Raw genomic sequence first — 17,711 nt, forward strand, 5'->3', positions numbered from 1 at the left:
TTATACAGTCCTTGAACACCATTTGTTTTTTGCCTTTATAAATAGAATATGGGTGAGGAAGAGAAATCTTAACACTATTTTCCCCACCAAAATCATGGTATGAGAGCTTAGGTTCCCGTTGAGTCTCTCATTCTCTCTTCCTCTATTATATTTATAAAAGAAGGAAAAATGTGGTAGTCCAAAGGACAATAGAAATATGTACACCGCTACTAACAAAAGGAAAAAGAAAGAGAATTCATAACAAGCTTGAATCAGATTGATTTTATTTATTTATTTATTTTGAATCGAATTGGAACTCAAGGAAGTACTTGGTGTGAGAAATTGATATAGTTTATCAAGGAAACCTTAAAAAACTGGAGGATGTATGTACCTGTATAGCTCTCCGAAGAATGGCTCGATTTTGAGCATGAGATAAAGTAAATATAATGTTAGTTCATTTGCAGGCTGCCGACTACAAGCACTTGTGCTCTATGGGATCTTACAAAATTCACCCAACTAGCTATCTGGCTTGCCGCAATGTGCCTAGTGTTAGAGGGCCACAAGTTTGCATCAATCTGCTGATCAGCTCTCTGATCTTTCAATGGACAGATCCTGATTCAGACTTTGTTCTGGTTCTCTTCATCAGCATTGCCTACTTTGAATTTTCTGTCCTCTTTAACCTCACTAACTTGCTTGCTGCTAAGTGCTGTCTTGCTGTTAGAGGTCGAGGTGCCCGTGTTTTACGGTCAAATCCCCTCACGCAAACAAATCCTGCAAGACAATTTTCAATAATTGAGGAAAGAATGCATGGGGCTAAAAAATTCCTACAAAATGGTTTTTCAGTAAAATTTCCCTCAAAGAGGTGTGAGCTAATCTATTTGAGCCAAAGGCCTTAGTGTTGGAACCTGTTTTATTTAAATGATTGGGCATGAGGATCAACCTTGGGTATCTAATATTTGAGATGTAGATGGGGTACAGGTCGGAATATGAGATTATCGTGCTAAGTAGCCACACCTTATTTTTCATATATTTTCAAGAGGTATGATGGTTTTGGTTGCATTACTTATAATTTGACAATGTTTTGAAAGAAAAGGAGGAATAGCTTCATAAAGTGGCCTTAGTGGCTGATTTTGAGTTGGCTATCTGTGGTAAATACTAACCAGTTCTTGTTCAACAGTCTAGATTCTCTAGTTTGGAAACAAACTCTTATAGTTCAGACATCCTACTTGTGCTTGTAATGTAAACAAATGCATTGGCTATTTTTCCATGTGATTTCTTTGTTCTATTTGCAGATGCGTGCAGAATTATGTTGTGGGTTTTTAAAAACTAATTGTAGATAAAGAAGTTTCAATGGATATAGACCAGAATATGTTGCAGTACAAGTATGGGGACACACTTCAGTGGTACCGGTACCCTCATGTGATACCAAACAGAAGGGAGGTCCACATGATGTATTCATGACATCCAAACCGTCCATCAAATGTGCGACCTCGGGTTGCATCCAGTGCCAAAAAATCAGCTCAATCCAAAAATCAGGTGGGATACACCACAGGGAACAAGTTGAGAGTGGATGCCTATTATTGATTTGAAAAGGGGCCAACCGTGTAGTGTATCTGAAAACCAGGCCATTCAGACCCTTTATCTGACCTAGATGAAGGTCAGTAGCAAAATCAGGCTGTTTTGCAACTTAGGTGGGCCCCGGTGCAAATCAAGGGTGGGAGTTCCCTCCCATCTGACTATATACTAACACATTTCAGCCACCCTAGGAGACATGGAAGTTGCCACTGAGATTGCACATCTTTTTATATCATGAGCTGTTTCCATTTAATGGAATGGTAAAGATTGATATCGTCAAACTGAATGGGAATGGAAGTGGAGTAAAATAGTACGTCTGCACGTGTTCTAGTGCTGTCGACACTGCTGTAAGCTACAGTAATGTTGAGTTTTGTTCGCCCCACCATGACGTTTGTAGGATATCCACTCCGTCCAGCAGACACGCCTAGTTTTGTTTGCCAAGGGCCCAATAACTAGGCTGATTCATGACTCAGTTGGACCACAGTACGAGGAAATAGTCAGGAGGGGATGCCCACTTTTGATTGCATTGAGGCACAACTAAGTTGTGGAATGTCCTGATTTTTGGCATATCCCTCCATCCTAGTGGGATGCACCACTTGAATGGATTGGTTGACATACGCAGCATGATGGGCCCCATACACAATCAATGATAGGCTTCCTGTTGTTTACTATTCCTCGTGGTGTGGCCCGATTGGCCTCAATTTTTTGGGCTTAGGGTCCACTATCAGAGGGCGCATCTGATGGATGGACGGATTGGATATCATGTAAACATTATGGTGGGTCCCACATGGGTCAAAAGTACTGTGGCTCGTGGTAGTGTCAACATTATCAGATCATTCACACACACACACACACACACACACACACACACACACACACACATGCACGCAGAAACACACACACACACACAATGTAACTCTTCTATAAAAGAGGAAGAAGATGCAATTGTTCATGAACTTCCCATTCCCCATCATTGTTTACTGTTCTTTCTGCATGTTCTCTATGTGCATTTAGAGGGCTTGTTCATTTTTAATTTTGCATTGCTATGGTGCTAGTTGTCATCTATTCTTTCAAGAACACATAATAGAAATCAAGGGTTGTCATTATTAATACCTCTCCAGAAGCATTGTTGAATTCCTTCTGTTGTTAGACCTAGTAAGATAAAATATTAGGGTCAGCTACTTGTTCTGCATGTTTGCACACAGACATCTTTTCCAAACTGTGAGTACGAAGTCATCGTGTACACATTTTACCTTGAAATATTGTTGGTATGGAGGTGCCAAAATACACCGTACGTCGAGGCAGATTCCATATCAATGCCCTAGGTACATCTATTGGCTGAATGCTGGTATCATGATCTGCAAACACCTACATTGTATACTTACACTTAGATCATTAGCTAAACAACAAATAGGACAATGAAAATCCCTGGAACTCTTTTTACTTTTTTTTCTTCTTTCTCTTTCTTCTTCTTCTTCTTCTTCTTCTTCTTCTTCTTCTTTTTTTGCCTTGAATTTAACTCTAAACCCAAGTTTTGGTAGGGCTGCAACTTGGGTTCAAGTCAACCTGAGTCCAATGGACCCAACCTGAGTTCAGGTTGGGTTGTCAAAGTCCTTGGGTTGGAAAACGCTAACCCAATTTGAAATCAGGTTTGATTAGGTTTAGAGCAAATTCGGGTCGGTTTAGATGGGTTTGGGAATAATCTCATGTATTTGGGTCAGGTTAGGTCAAGTATAGAGGAATTCGGGTTGGGCATCACAGGTTGGGTTGAGTTGGGTTGGGCTCTAGTTGGGTTCCTTCGGTTGGAATTTCGGGTCGGGTCAAGTTGCGGGTTGGGTCTCTTGAGGTCGGCTGGGTTGGGGTTGACCCTCAATCCAATCCAACCAAACCCACCCGAGTTGCACCCCTAACTCTTGGAGGTTTGTTTTCTGCACTTCCACGATAGGTGAAATGCTTTATCCGGTATTTTGAATTTACCTCGTTGACTTGAAAGTAAGTTCCGTTGAGTGGAAAGCTCCCTCTCATTGCAGTCCGACATGGTATCTGGTCATGGGATTGTTCTACATCAATACATTGTCCAAAAGATAGTCTATTATATAAAAGATTATGTGTATCATGTAACAAATTATATCCGGTTTCTAAAATACAGTGCAGACTGCGTATGCATGAGGTGCAGGCATTTCTTACAAGAAGTGTGCCTCTGACTGTCTGGGAATTTTCTTCTCGTATGCTGTTGCATGAAAAGCATGCCTTCTTGTCGCATAGGCTACCTGATTCTTGAGAGTTGCAGCAAATACCAGGAGGTTGAATGGAATCTGCTGTTTCGCCTGATATTAAGCTCAAAGAGGATTAGTCAATGAGAAAGATATGCTATAAACCACCTAATGATGCACTTTGTGAGCATGGTGTCGTGTCTCTAATGTTATGTCCTTACCGGGTGTCCATATAGCCAGTAGGTAAGAACATGGATCATCAGGCTCTCTTCGGTCCAGCTGTAATTGTTGAAGCATGTAAGAAAATTTAAAATAGAATGTACATATTCACCAAACAAAAATGCTTATGAGAATGACCATTAACATAGATCACCTCTGCCAAAAGAGGGTGTGAATCTGGAAGTTCATAACTGCAGCCAGGGAAACATATCATTATTATATACCATAGAAGATAAGATTACCTTGTTCATTACAATCTAGGACATCCATAGTTAGAATATTAGTAGTGATGATCATTTCAATCATTTTCAGGAATAAGAATTTTAGCATGGATTCATTTAAGTTTAATGCATGATAATCAAAAACGGTTATGTAGCAGCCTTGATGTAATGGTAATGGTGGGAGCCTTTACGTGATACGGGGCTGTCGCCTGTTCTGGAAAAAAAAAGGTTCATAACGGCCGATATGGGCTCGTAACATTTTCTTCTTTTTAAAAGATATTTACTGTTACAGGGCCGTAATCACCATCACTATTACTTGATAAAACAGTACAGTACTCACACTTGGTGCTCTGTTCGCAGCCTCCCCACATTCTTCAGCTTGGGCACAGGGATAGAAGCAGCCTGTGGAGATAAAGCAACTAAAGCCTTTGAAAAATCGGCATCTTGGAGTTCCATATTGTTCTCGTGCATATAATTCTGTACATTCTGTGTGAACTCCTCCAGGTTTAGCTTGATCGTAGGAATATCTTCAGGATCCTCCTGCCAGAAAGCATCCTCAATTGCAGTTTCTGAGATATCTATATTTTCTGGTTCTGGTGTAGTGGGTTCTTCAATGATAGGTTCACACCGTTTGCTTCCAAGTCCTTGTGAGTGTGGATTACCCTCTATTCGAGGCAGTGGCATTGGATGAAAAACCACTTTCTGGTCTTGTTCGGCAGTCTTGGGAACCAAACTCACTAAACCTTTCTCCTCGGGACCTGGCAGGGCAAGCCTTGCACTGCACATGAAACAGGTACATCAGTGTTTTTCTATTGAAATTTGCCTTAACAAGTCATATGTAGCTTGCATGAATGTCTCTACATAGATTTGTGTCCAAGATTGAATGTATGATTGCACGTATACTTGTAAATCTAAGCCGACATCATGATACATAAAATTCCTGAACATTATGGGTGCTGGTGAGCTGCTATCCCAATCTCTTAAAAGGGATATGACCTAAGAGTAGTCTGTGACCTTCATAGTGGGTTCATCACTGAGATTTTTAAAAGATTTTGCTATTTTAGATGCTATCATCATCAAAATCATCATCCAAGCCTAATTCCAATTAATTATGGTTGCCTACACGAATCATCTCCCCCATTCCACTCCATCAAGGGAAAGGTATCCAAAAGCGGTTATTACATAGCTCGATCTGGAATTGGAGGATTTACCACGAAAGCCCCTACCGAAGCTATTGGTGCGTGCCCTTTCCATGATATGGCTGTAATGCCCGATTTGAAAAAGAAAAAAAAAGGGCCTACAGTAGGCCTGTAATGATCGTAATGGCTTTTATGGGCCCATGACAGAATGATATGGGGCAACAATAGACTGATTCTAGGCCAAAATGTTTATTCTTTAAAAAAAATTTGACCATTACAAAGCCGTAATGGTCGTTACAGCCAGTATAACAGCCAAAACGCTGGCTACTACAGCCACCATTACTGTTGTTGAATACCTTGTTCAAGGACCATACCATCAGTTAGGTATTCAAGGACCATACCATCAGTTAGATCATAGGACATCAAGTATTTTCTTAGTAGCTCCACCCACGTCCTTTTGAGCCTTCCCCTAAGATCCCAAAGGAATTTATCCAAACAGATTGGCAAACTAACCCCAAGTCTCCTAAACTATTAGACAGCTTCTGACATGTAAGCATTGACTATTCTTTGACTTTGCAAATGCAGTGTCGAGTAGTCCATGCATCATAATTTTGTTTTCACTGATCCATATCTAGAGTTCATAGGGGGTTGTAAATTTTCATTGCATGGTCACATGTACACCACCTTTGTCACTTAAAATTGAAGGAAAGCCCCTGCACATCATCGATACAATATTCATCATTTATTCCTAAATGTGGTTCATGGACTACCTAATAATTTTATTAGTTGATCAACTAATATAATTGATTGAAACATGTATAGATTCTTGGTACATGTGGAACTCATATTAACAAGCAATCTGGAAGAATTTCAATTATTTTCTGGCTTTCAGCAGGAATGAGTTATTTACCTTGCAAATGCACTTGCAAAGTGTTTGCACTCTGTTCTCATTGGACATGCATTGCAATTAGGATTCTTCTTTGTACAGAAAACCTGCATGAAATGAAAAGCATAGTTGAACTTTGTGCATGACTAATCACCTCCAAGGAACTGAAAATCCTTTCAGATATTGTGTATGTGTATAAATGCACCTTTCCAAAAGTAATCATTTGATAATGCAACTCATACCTACAAAAATGAATTACGTTAGAATACACTGAACTTGATAAAAGATACAGACTGCGCAAGTAGACAAGCCTTTCCACTTGTTATCTACACCGAAAAACACACACACACACATATAATGTATGTATGTATGTAAATGAAGGAAACAAGCATGAAATATGAATAATTGCAAGGAGGGTTTCCTGGCATACAATGTCCGCTGATCTAGTGTACACAGCCGAGGCCAAAGGTACTTCTGAACGCTCGCCAGCACTGGGTACCTTGGAAAGGAAAAAATGGATTAGAATGCTCCCATTTTGAATGTCTACGTGGAAGATAGCTGTTGCTTTAGCATGCTTATCATGAAGAAATTTGGTATGATTGGTCATTCGGCAGAAAGTACTTACTGTTCCAGGAGGTGGATTTGAACAGACTCAGGCAGGGGTCGAAGTGGCACCCATCCCAATCTCACAGATACACGACCAACATTTGTGTCAACCTTACAAAAGAGACAGCTTCAATGTAAGCTTTCATTTCATTTCTGTTTCTTTTTTCTTTTTTCCTTACAATTGAACAGTTGTCATTAATTTAAAATCTTACTGGGAAAGCAACATGGTGTAGTGTCAAAAGACGAACGCACTCGGTGCTTTTCAGTCCTAATCCCCGTATACTTAAAAAGTAATCCCTGATTAGAAGCAAACCAAACATAATTGTAAGCACTGGTAATATAATCTGGAAGAATTATCTCTTCCTTTTTTTTTCTCCCTAATATCATGTATAAGACAAGTGAATACCCAATTAATGTATGCTTACACCAAGGGTCAAAATTGGGCCTGTAACTTTTCACATTGGTTGTGGATGAGTTAATGAGGAAATTGCACGAAAAGATCCCATTGTGTATGTTTTTTTCAAGTGACATGGTTTTGATTGACAAGACGAGAGAGGGTGTAAACACAAAACTAGATTTATGGAGGGGTGCTTTAGAATCTATAGAATTTTAAATTAGTGGGACTAAAATAGAGTATATGAAGTGCAATTTGAGTGAAAGTAGGTGTGAAAATGAGGAATTAGTTAAGGTTGATGACCAAGAAGTTTCCTAGAATGACCACTTCCGGCATCTTGGGTCAATAATTCATGAAAGTGGAGAGACTGTGAAGGATGTTGCCCATAGAGTTCAAGAAGAAATGGAGATGTGCCTTTGGAGTTTTATGTGATCTTCATGTACCACTTAAATTGAAAGCGAGATTTTATAGGTTGGCTATAAGATCAGCCATGCTTTATGGGACAAAATGTGGGTAGTTAAGGAGCATGTCAATAGGATGATGAGTGTAGTTGAAATGAGGATTCTGATGTGGATGAGTGACAAACAACAAAGGATAGAATTAGAAATGAATGCATTCGAGGAAATTTAAGAATAGAACCAATAGATAATAAGATGAGGGAAAGTAGACTTAGATGATTTTGTCATGTGCAATGCAGACCAAGAATTGCGCCAGTTAGGAGTGACTTTTTACACGTTGAAGGCTCTAAAAGGGCAAGAGGAAGGCCCAAAAGGATGACCTATGGTCTAACTGAAGTTATGGCCGTTGATAGAGTGGGATGGAGGAAAAGGATTCAGGTAGCTGACCCCAATTAGTTTGGATAAGGCTTAGATGATGATGACGACAACGATGATTCCTAATATAATGTATAGATAATGATGTCAGGGTTTAAAGTATCGTCTAAAACAGGAACATATCACCCAATATGTACCAGTATCACCCGTGCAGATCTATCAACCCAATATTGGCCCAAAACACCCCAGTACAGGCCAATACCTAACAGTAACAGTGGGGAACGATATCTTACGTAACACACGCATTTCAAACATTGCGTGAGCTCTATCCACCATTGGAGCAACCATATCAGGGATGATTGCTAGATCTAATGCAAAAATTTTAATTTAATTGACCTAGTGTGACAATGACATATAATCTATCATTTATCAGCAGAGATGCTAAATATTAACAGTGCAGTAACATATTAACTATGTCAACCATGCCGATAGTTGATGCAATCACGTGCTTGCTCTTACTTTGCTTTGTCGGGTGGAACATCTCTTAACCATTCTAGGTCAATGCTTCCATGTTCGCTAACCACTCGGTTAAGGAATTCCTGCAAAACATATTGCCGCCATAATAAGATGTCATGCTGTTAGAACATGAGAGAAGCATGCCATCAAAACTGTCCTATTTAATATTTGCTTGTAGGCCCTTAAACAAAAATTGTGACTTTCCCTAATAATCTTGAATGCATTTGAGAAGAGATTCTATGATTTCCAGAATTTGAGGAAAGGGCAAATTGAAACTGCAGAATTGATGCTTATAAAGATAGAATGCCGTGGAATACCTGTATTCGCTCTGAAAGCATGTTGTTCATTCCCCGTTCCTTGATGGTTTCAGAGACTGCTTTTACATCTGCACATCTAACTGCTTCCCAATCTACCGAGTCCATTGCATCGCTGTGTCTTTCTTTCACCAGACCTTCATAACCTGCTTGCTTTCTTAAACTATCCCAGTCGAAAGCCTTTGTTTTGTCTACCCCACTTTTTTCTTTCCTTTTTTTCAGAGCATTTTTTGTTGTTTCGTTAGGCATGTTTTTCGAACTACAAGCTTCATCAATTGAATCCGATCGAACTATTTTCCTCTCCACAGTTGTTTTCTTATCTACTAAACTTGAGCTTTCTGCAACATCTAAACTATCTTCTAGATAACTGGGCGGATCTAGTTGGCTTTGCTGCATTCTTGAGTGCTGCCTGTGAAACGGTGGTTCAATCTGGTTTTGATGTTCTGCAACCTCTGTGCTTTCATATTGGGTCTCTGCCTCTCTTCCTCTTAGGGAACTGAGTGTTTGCTCAGATTGTAAATGGGAGTATCTACTTAAACTGACATCTCCTGATGACGCATTGGTCCTGTCTCTTGGATGAATGAACGGATGCCATTCAACACATGCTTCTGGTGCTGAGCATGGTGGTAGGTGCACTGGGTGCTTTCTTATGGGTAATAATGGATCACTGTTCTGAGCAGTTTGAGCAGTTGATAACAGCCTCTGATGAACCGTAATTTCAATTTCATTTCCTGCTGCAAGGCTGATTCTTTTCCCTGTATGGCAGCTATCTTTTACCTCAGTGATTTCAGAAATTTCAGAGGCAGTCGAAGGCAAATAATATCTGCTTCCTTCTCTTGACACCTCCATGGACATCGGTTCTATGGAGCCTGACTCTGTGCTTCTATGTGGCTGATGACCATTTGATGGGATACTCAGCACATCTTTTACATTATGTGGTGCTTGGGGTTGATGGGAATCTGCTGTGTCAATGGATAGACATGAGTCTATCGGACCATCCACTCCAAAGTACGATATTCTCTTCTCACATGCTGAAACTTCAAACTGGCTGGTTGCACCCTCAAAATTCTCTTTTGATGATATCCTCCCATTCCTACCAGTGTAAAATTCCTGGAACAAGGTACTTCCTTCCATTTGTAGAAGCTCTGTGAACGACATAGAACTATTGAAACCGAGTATCAGATTGTCTGCTTCAGAGATGGAATCTAAGGACTCAATCTGATCAGCCGTTTGAACTATAGATCCTGGGGAGTTTTGAGAAGAAATAACAGATGTTTGAGAAGAAACCACATCTTCCAATCCTCTCCTATCCTCGCTATCTGCCAACCATGCACTTTCTGTGACCATGGGTGGTGTGTCTGTGGTGTTTTTTGCTGATTCTTGACACATTTGTGACACATTCTGGCAGACAGCTGAATGCTCATCTTTTGAAGAGACTGCCGTGCAGACTCCCGTATTGCTTCCAAATGATTCATTGCAGCTTGTCATTTCCTTTTCTTCTGAGGGGTCAGCTTCATTTAGTGTCATGGAACCTTGGTCACAAGCCTTTTGCCCTGAAATAGTGCCGGACCATTTATCGGAGACCAGCATACATGCACCTTGCTCTTCTGCAGATGGGCTTATACCTTCTCCATGGGGTGGCCCACTTTTGGTTCTTGACTGAGGAGGAAATCTTGCAGCAAGGTTCATGTACGCAGAGCTGGAAAAAGATAAAAATATGCCCCACTTTATTCTATGTTTTCTTGACTTTTAGCATCTTTTGTAAATGATGATATGAAGTATGAACTAATGAATCCTTGTTTACCTTGATAGATGGTCAGAGACATTCTGAGTAAGAAAGACACCGACCACCGAGTCCACAACAGATCCTTTCCACCGAGAGAAGCGCCTATCGCCTGTCAAGTACAGTAGAAATTTTATTTTAGTAGACATGGAACTGCATATATTTTATTTTATTTGACTTGAACTACAGATTGCAAGTAATTACACAAGCAAGCCGAATCATAGTAACCTATTACAAAACGCACATACACAGTGAAGAGTTTCTGATGCTTTTAATGTAGAGGAAATATAGGATCCTTGATCCAGGGCTTTGTACAGTATACTTGGCTTCTCAGTTCTGAGAAGAGGGGCTGTTTTATGTTAATTCAATTGATTTCTCTGCTGGGATCCACTGTCAATGGTGCATTCCTGAAAGATCTTAGTCACCAATCTTGCAGCTTTTTATAGTTGAATTTGGACCTTTGCTAGATTGTTCTTCTTCATCGACTTCTTGTATGCCACAAATTAAAAGGAAGGGTTGCTCCACCGAGGAGATTTTTGGGGAACCATGCATCCAGCATGGGACACAATAGGCCAACTGGATTACATCATGGGCCTCGCTTGTCAAAGTTCAAAAATCAAAACCTGAATACACTATGAAACTCTAAAAATGCACTTTTCAGTAATTTACTTCTGAAGTTTTTTTTTTTTCCCTTCCCCAGGTTCCATTAAAAATCACCCACATATTCTTCATGCTGCTGTAATTTTGGACCATATTAGGAGAATATTGACCCCATCCAGCTGGTCTCCAGCCAATTACATAGAGAAAGGAGAAGAGACATTGCCATTGGAGAAAGGAGAAGAAACACTGTCGATGGTGCTTGTCTCGGTCCCATGAATCTGTTTGAGGCCCATAGGACACATATCCCTTATATGGGGTTATACAAGCACAACGAGCTCACATCTAATGCATCATCTATGACAGCCCCGGATGTTGGTGCCAGACAAGCAACATCAAGCAGCAATGTGAATGAAATTGATACTGACACTTCCATGTTGCTAACCACAGGCAGCATTCATCAGAAATAAATTGTATGTTTCATTAAAGAATATGAAGTTTGTTTTCTGGGTTTCTTTTATCGACACATATATTTCTCATGCTTTTGTAATTTCTTGATCATATAAGGGAGAATTTACTCCATCCAGTTGATTTCCTGCAAACTCCTTAAGCAAAAAGAAGGAACCACAACATATCACCAGAGACTGCTGAATTGTCTTTGTTGTGAAACAATGTGGATAGGGTTCCACAAATAAGCATGTGGTCCGTTGGTAGAGACCTTGCGTCCATTGTAGAGGTCCGGGTTTCAAAACGACATTCTCTCATTTTGGGTTGGAGCCCGTAGCTTAGTGGTAGACAGGGCATGTTTCAACACTGAAGTCCTGGGTTCTGAGGTGCCAGTTTTGTAAACAGATACATTATTTGCATACAGTAGGTGCAATGTGGATTGATACTTCTGAGATTAAATATGAGTTTTGGATCATTCATATAGTTCCTAGTTGGCTTTATATCAAGTGATATGTATGTGGTGTTGGTAGGGTCCACGGATGGCTAGTACATTGCTATGAAGGGCTGCCAAAAGGAGGTTTCTCCTACTCTGTTGTGTACTATTCATTATGAGGTTTATAAATTTAAAAAAAAAAAAAAAAAAAAAAAAACTGCATAGGGTCCTTTTTCTACAAGTGACAAGTCACAAGTTTTCATAAAGCCTATGTTCCAAAGATACAAGGTTAGTCTAGTAGCAGTATGTAGACAGTATATACGTTTGCTATGCATTGCCAGTTAGTTTCAGTGCTGAGGTGCATGTTTTTAAGTTTGTGTCTGTTCCATTCCATTCCCTTTGGATGAGCCTATAAATTGGCTTTCTCTCTCTCTCTCTCTCTCTCTCTCTCTCTCTCTCTCTCTCTCTCTCTCTCTCTCTCTCTCTCTCTCTCTCATACAGGGAGCTCAGGGGAGGCTGTGTTAAGCTGGGTTCTTAGACTGATGGAAGCTGGAGGGATTGGAAAGAGGTTGAATACCAGAGTCTTTGCTGGAGATAATTCCATGTTAACAACAATGAACATGCACCAATCCAGAGACAAGAACCTTGTAATGGAGTCAGCTTCGGGAAAAATAAAAAATAAAAAAAATCTAGACAGTCAAAAGGAAAATAGTGCAAGAGGCTTCTATCAGTACCTTGTATGAGATGCATGCGAGCGATAAATGAATCTGCTCGGCCCCGGAAAACCCGCCTTTCTTCTTCCCACCATTTCTCTTTATCTGCATCCATTGCATCGGTACCAACGTCATCTGCCTTGCCCATCAGAACATTCCATAATCTCTCTGTCTCGTGATCCACATCGACTATGGCCCGAGTACGACGTCCCTTGGTAGGATCAAATGGGCCCTCATAAGGAACCATCTGCCCACCCTCATAAGGAACCATCTTCCCATCCCCGACATAAGGAACTAGTGCATTCTGTGCTTGATCTGTGATGAGCTTACTGCTGCTGTTGATGCCTGGGCATTCCATTCTCTGAACTGGCACCATTGCTTCAGATAGCAAGTTTGAATGCAGCATCCATTGAATGTCTCTGCTACTTTGATGGTCGGGGATGAAGCTGATATTCGAACTTCTCGGTTGAAAGTGTTGGGATGACCTAATAGGATTCATGTCTACGAAGAACTGACGATGATCATATGCAGTTTCATGTTCTTGCTGATGCATTTGATTTGTACCATGGAAAACAGGATTAGCAAGATGACACTTCTTTGTTGTCATTTCCGCATTGTTATCTGCCACCAGGGCTCCTGAGCAGGATCGAGGACCATGGAAAACGTTGGCATCCTGTCTATAGTTGCATGTAGGTGCTGCTTTGGCCGAAGCGGGTGGCAGTTGCTCATGCTCCGTTGCTGCAGATAAGGATGCCGAGTCACAGACTGGGACATTCCCCTTTGTTCTTGCCTTCATAGCTTGCAGTTCATTGAAGTTTATTCCTTTTGGAGCACCCACACACGAAATCATTTCCCCAGAAGTACTCGGTGCGCTTCGTCCTCCAACCATAGACTGAGAGTACACATGAGATTTCATGCTACCCATCATTTCTAGCTGTGTCTTCGTCCCACCCACGATGTTGCACAGAGGGAACGGCCTTCCATCGCTAGTTAACAACATGAAAGTGTTGCTGCCAGTTTCATTCGCACTCTTTGCCATTGCTTCTCTGATCCCACCATCCAGCGCCATCATGGAAGACACATTTGATATGACATCATTGTGCCTTGTATCTGTCCGCCTTTTCTTGTAAATGCCAGGGAATTGTGTGTAATGGGTCCCGCACAGATTCATTGGGCTGAGGTAAGCATCATCGATGGTGCGGATATATTCTCTCTTCAATACTTTTCTCAGGTGGTGGCTTTCTGCTGGCCATACATGCGGGCTGGCACTCGAATCATGTTGGATTTTAGATACAGATGGAAGGCCATTCCGTGATAAGAGCTGTGTGTTTCTCTCATAGTTGTCACCGGCAGCTTCTGTTGTTCTGATCAGACAATCTCTTTCCTCTGCCTGGGCATTTTCATGCATCGGAATATGACCACTGTCACTGATGTTTCTGCAAGCACCCTTCATATGTCCTCTCGGTGGTTCTTTCCTTAGAAGTGGAGTTGAAGGGTTTGGATTCTTAGGATGTGAAATGTGGTCACCTTGCAATGGAGTGAAGGAGCGATTGAAATCGAACAGAATTCCCACCTGTGAATTCCCGACTACCACTTCCAGTCCTTGGGCAAGCTCCATGGTTGATTTCGGCCCAGAGCTGCCTTTAATGCCTGCGCAACCACCTCCGGCTTCAGACTCTGGATCAAGGTCAAAAGCCCATGCACATGAAGCAACGCCAGCAGAACTATTAGAACGGCTGTTTTGCATGTCCTGACACACCTGAGCATTGCCAGAGCACCCATCCCCACTCCGACCTTCTGAGTCGAAATTCAAAGCCCGTTTGCATGATTTTACATCATGCATTCTAGCTGAACTGAGGACCTCACCTACATCTGCTGAAGAAGTGGCCATGGATGCTTTCAGGCCATTCTTCCGGACATATTTCCTCTTTTGCAACGGATTGCCTTTTGGGGGTGTCGGTGGTTTTGGAGTTCTTTTGGGTTTGCCTTCCACGACGACTTTGGGCATGTGCTTCTTCCTCTTGGGACGCTTCTGATGTGGCGTCTTGTTCAGGTCTATGTGGTTATCTCCCCTGCTGGGATTGTTGGTTTCCTTCGCTGGGGTGGAAAGGACAGCGGGATAGGAATCTTCCACAGGCTGTGAGATAGCTTGGTCGCTACAGACTTCGATAGGCACCATTCCTGAAGGTGGCATGACTGCAGGTTGGAGGTTACCCTCCTGCTTCTGTTCCTCATTTACTACTCTTTCGCCTACTACAGAGAATTCAGCAGCTCGCCCATTCGTTTCCCTCCATCCCTGATTCGGTGTTTCGGGGGCTAGCTGGGACGATATACTTCCATTTGTGATGGCATCTGCTCTTGTTTTTGCTGGGGTGTTGAGATGGTAGGCTGTATTGTTTGTATTGAGATTGTAGGTTGTCCGGTAAGGAATGGAGAATCCATCTGCAGAAACGCAAAGTGAAATAAGTTGGCTAGAACAAAAAAATGATGATTGAAAGTGGTATGGTAGGAATCTCTTACATTGAGGTATACCAGTCAGAAAGTGAGAATTGCTCTGCAGGTTCGCACCAAGAACAGGATTTTGGTTCGTGCGCATCGGGTTCATCAAGTTGGGCTCTTGCTGGTTGCTGCTGCTGTTCTTCTGCGGATGTAAAATTGGCGGGAAGGAGTTCACACTGCTACACGTATCTGTTGCTGCCATGAACGCCATTCCTGTGAAAGCGGAAAGGCCCCCATGCATCATATTGTTCCACCGGGCAGTTGTATTTCGGAAAGCCTCTGTGTAGGAATCGAGACCAGAAACTTGGGCCTGTGCTGCCAATGCTGCTTCCAAGTTACCTATCTCTCGTGTGCGATCAGCAAAACCTGCAGAATTGAATTGGGCCGTGGCAGCCACCTCTGCTGCAATGCTACTGGGAATGTCATTCTGGCGTGCCTTTTCTTGGAAGAAACCATTCCCATAAAACCTCGCCGATGCCGTCTCAGGTTTTGATGGTGTGACCGGAATCCAATTACCCTGTATCTGGATTCCGTTCTCATCGGGACATGGAATGCCTCTTGCAAACTGCATCCCGAAAGTAAAATGTCTGCAAAAGCTTTGATCTTATTTCTGTTGTCCTACTCCAGCTGCTTGAAACCGGAAACCACTTCAAAAATACCGCAATTTTCTTCTCTGAGGTTAATTTTGACTTCTTGGGAGACTCTCTTTGATGAATTGCCTAGAGCTTGTAACCTGAAACAGATTCACAAAGTATCCTCTTTTCCATTTCAGACAATTCTTTTCTAACAAAGAAGAAGACAGAATAGAGATTCTTAAGACTGAAGAAAGCTTTATAATGGCGAGAAATCTCAGCAGAACATTTAACTCTCTCTCTCTCTCTCTCTCTCTCTCTCTCTCTCTCCAACAAGACCCAGCTATATATCTCCTCATCATCTTGAAAAAAAAGGATATAAAAATGGAAACTAAAATAATAAGAAAAACCCATTTTATAGAAAATAATAAAAATAGGACTTTAATTTCACGATTCTCAGTAAAGGAGAAAATGGGTCTAGAGACAGATACAAAATCATCTGAAATTACAAAAATCCTCACCAAATCGACCCATTTTGGAAGCTATAATTTCCATCAATTCAATTGCAAAAAGGAATAACAGTAAATGAATGGTGGGAAAAATGCAATTAAATGGGTTACAAACCAGAGATTTTTCTGTGCCGCAACGGATACTGGTGAAGGGTAGATTGTAGAGCTGTAGTAGATGCAAAAAGAAAGAAGAAAAAAAAAAAACAGAAAAAATGGTTTTTTTTGTTTTTTTTGTTTTTTTGAATTTTTTGAGGAATTACAGTGTACTATACAAGTGAAGGAGGAGGGTACAAATGTAATTCTGGTGGAACGGAAAAGCGCGGTGGCAACTGCCTTTGGACAAATGTTGTTTGAGTGGGTCTTACCTGGACCGCTCGAACCCGGCCGTTACAAACGGCCACCGGGTTGAGTTGACTCGGCAGATTACGAGAAATACTGTTTCGGGTGCTGAGTTGACTCGTCGTCTCGGAGTTTAGGTTAGGACCGAAATCGTCTACAACACCCGCCATGTTTTATTTGTAATATCCGCTCCGTCCATCAGGTGATAACATTATTTGGACCGTACGTACATAAGATATAAGCTCCAATGGACCTAACCCATGGGGAAAATGTAAAATTTCTGTCAAACCGCTAAGTTCACACGTTGTGGGCTGTATAAGGTTTGTCTCGGGCGGATTTATTTATTTATTTTAATTAATGGTTTTGATGAAAGATAAACACCATAGGTGGCATCTCATCTTCATTGTTCCATATGGTGTGGACTATCTGCGTTTTTGACCCTGATAATTTTTGTCCGAAGGGCCTAAAATAAGGGATAGAACTTGATAGACGGAGTGGATCCTGACCTATATAACATGGTGGGCCAACATACTATGGATGCTTTAGGCGCACCGATTAAAACACGTGTTTTAGAGGATTCCAGCCTGATCACGTAATAGGAGATGGGAGGCTTACGTGGCCTAAGCTCTACGAAGCCCACCATTATGCATGTGTTTTATCCACGCCGTCCATCCGTTTTCCCAGTTCATTTTGGGTTACGATTTTTGAAATGAGGCGGATTCAAGGCTCAAGTGGACCACACCGAACCGTAGGCATAATGAAGCCCACGACCACCGTTAAGAACTTCGCGGGGGCCACAGAAGTTTTATATCAATCTTTTATTTGTTTTTTCCCTTCATTCATGTCCATGTAACCTTATGAACGGGTTGGATGGGTGGGCCCTAAGAAAGTTTTAACGGTGAGCGTCCCCACTGTTTCCTTATGGTGTGGTCCACTTGAGATTTGCATGTAACTCGTATTTGAGATTCTACTGTACAATGAACT

At 41.5% G+C, this 17,711-nt stretch overlaps 1 protein-coding gene across 1 annotated transcript; it reads right to left on the reverse strand.

The window, feature by feature from the left end:
• Positions 1–234: 234 nt before the first annotated feature.
• On the reverse strand, positions 235–16,600 carry LOC131251603 (protein ROS1A-like). Its single transcript, XM_058252431.1, has 19 exons — positions 16,504–16,600; positions 15,329–16,040; positions 12,830–15,250; positions 10,640–10,730; positions 8,839–10,534; positions 8,525–8,604; positions 7,051–7,135; positions 6,858–6,949; positions 6,663–6,731; positions 6,438–6,474; positions 6,257–6,339; positions 4,548–4,985; positions 4,141–4,177; positions 3,989–4,046; positions 3,742–3,881; positions 3,532–3,597; positions 2,808–2,922; positions 2,668–2,706; positions 235–750 (listed from the first exon to the last, which is right to left on the reverse strand). The coding sequence occupies exons 2-19, from the start codon at positions 15,876–15,878 to the stop codon at positions 632–634; spliced, it is 6,216 nt and encodes a 2,071-aa protein (XP_058108414.1). The 5' UTR covers positions 15,879–16,040; positions 16,504–16,600; the 3' UTR covers positions 235–631.
• Positions 16,601–17,711: the final 1,111 nt, after the last annotated feature.

This window comes from Magnolia sinica, chromosome 1 (genome assembly GCF_029962835.1).
Source record: "Magnolia sinica isolate HGM2019 chromosome 1, MsV1, whole genome shotgun sequence".
In the NCBI taxonomy this organism is placed as follows: Eukaryota; Viridiplantae; Streptophyta; class Magnoliopsida; order Magnoliales; family Magnoliaceae; genus Magnolia; species Magnolia sinica.

Bases quoted from the DNA above. Each gene is read 5' to 3' on its own strand.
- LOC131251603 (XM_058252431.1), bottom strand. From the start codon at position 15,878: ATGCAGTTTGCAAGAGGCATTCCATGTCCCGATGAGAACGGAATCCAG. The intron at 15,251-15,328 runs GTAAGAGATTCC...GCGTTTCTGCAG, and splicing joins TCTGACTGGTATACCTCAAT to ATGGATTCTCCATTCCTTAC. The intron at 2,923-3,531 runs GTAAATTCAAAA...TATACAATGTAG, and splicing joins CTTACTTTCAAGTCAACGAG to GTGTTTGCAGATCATGATAC.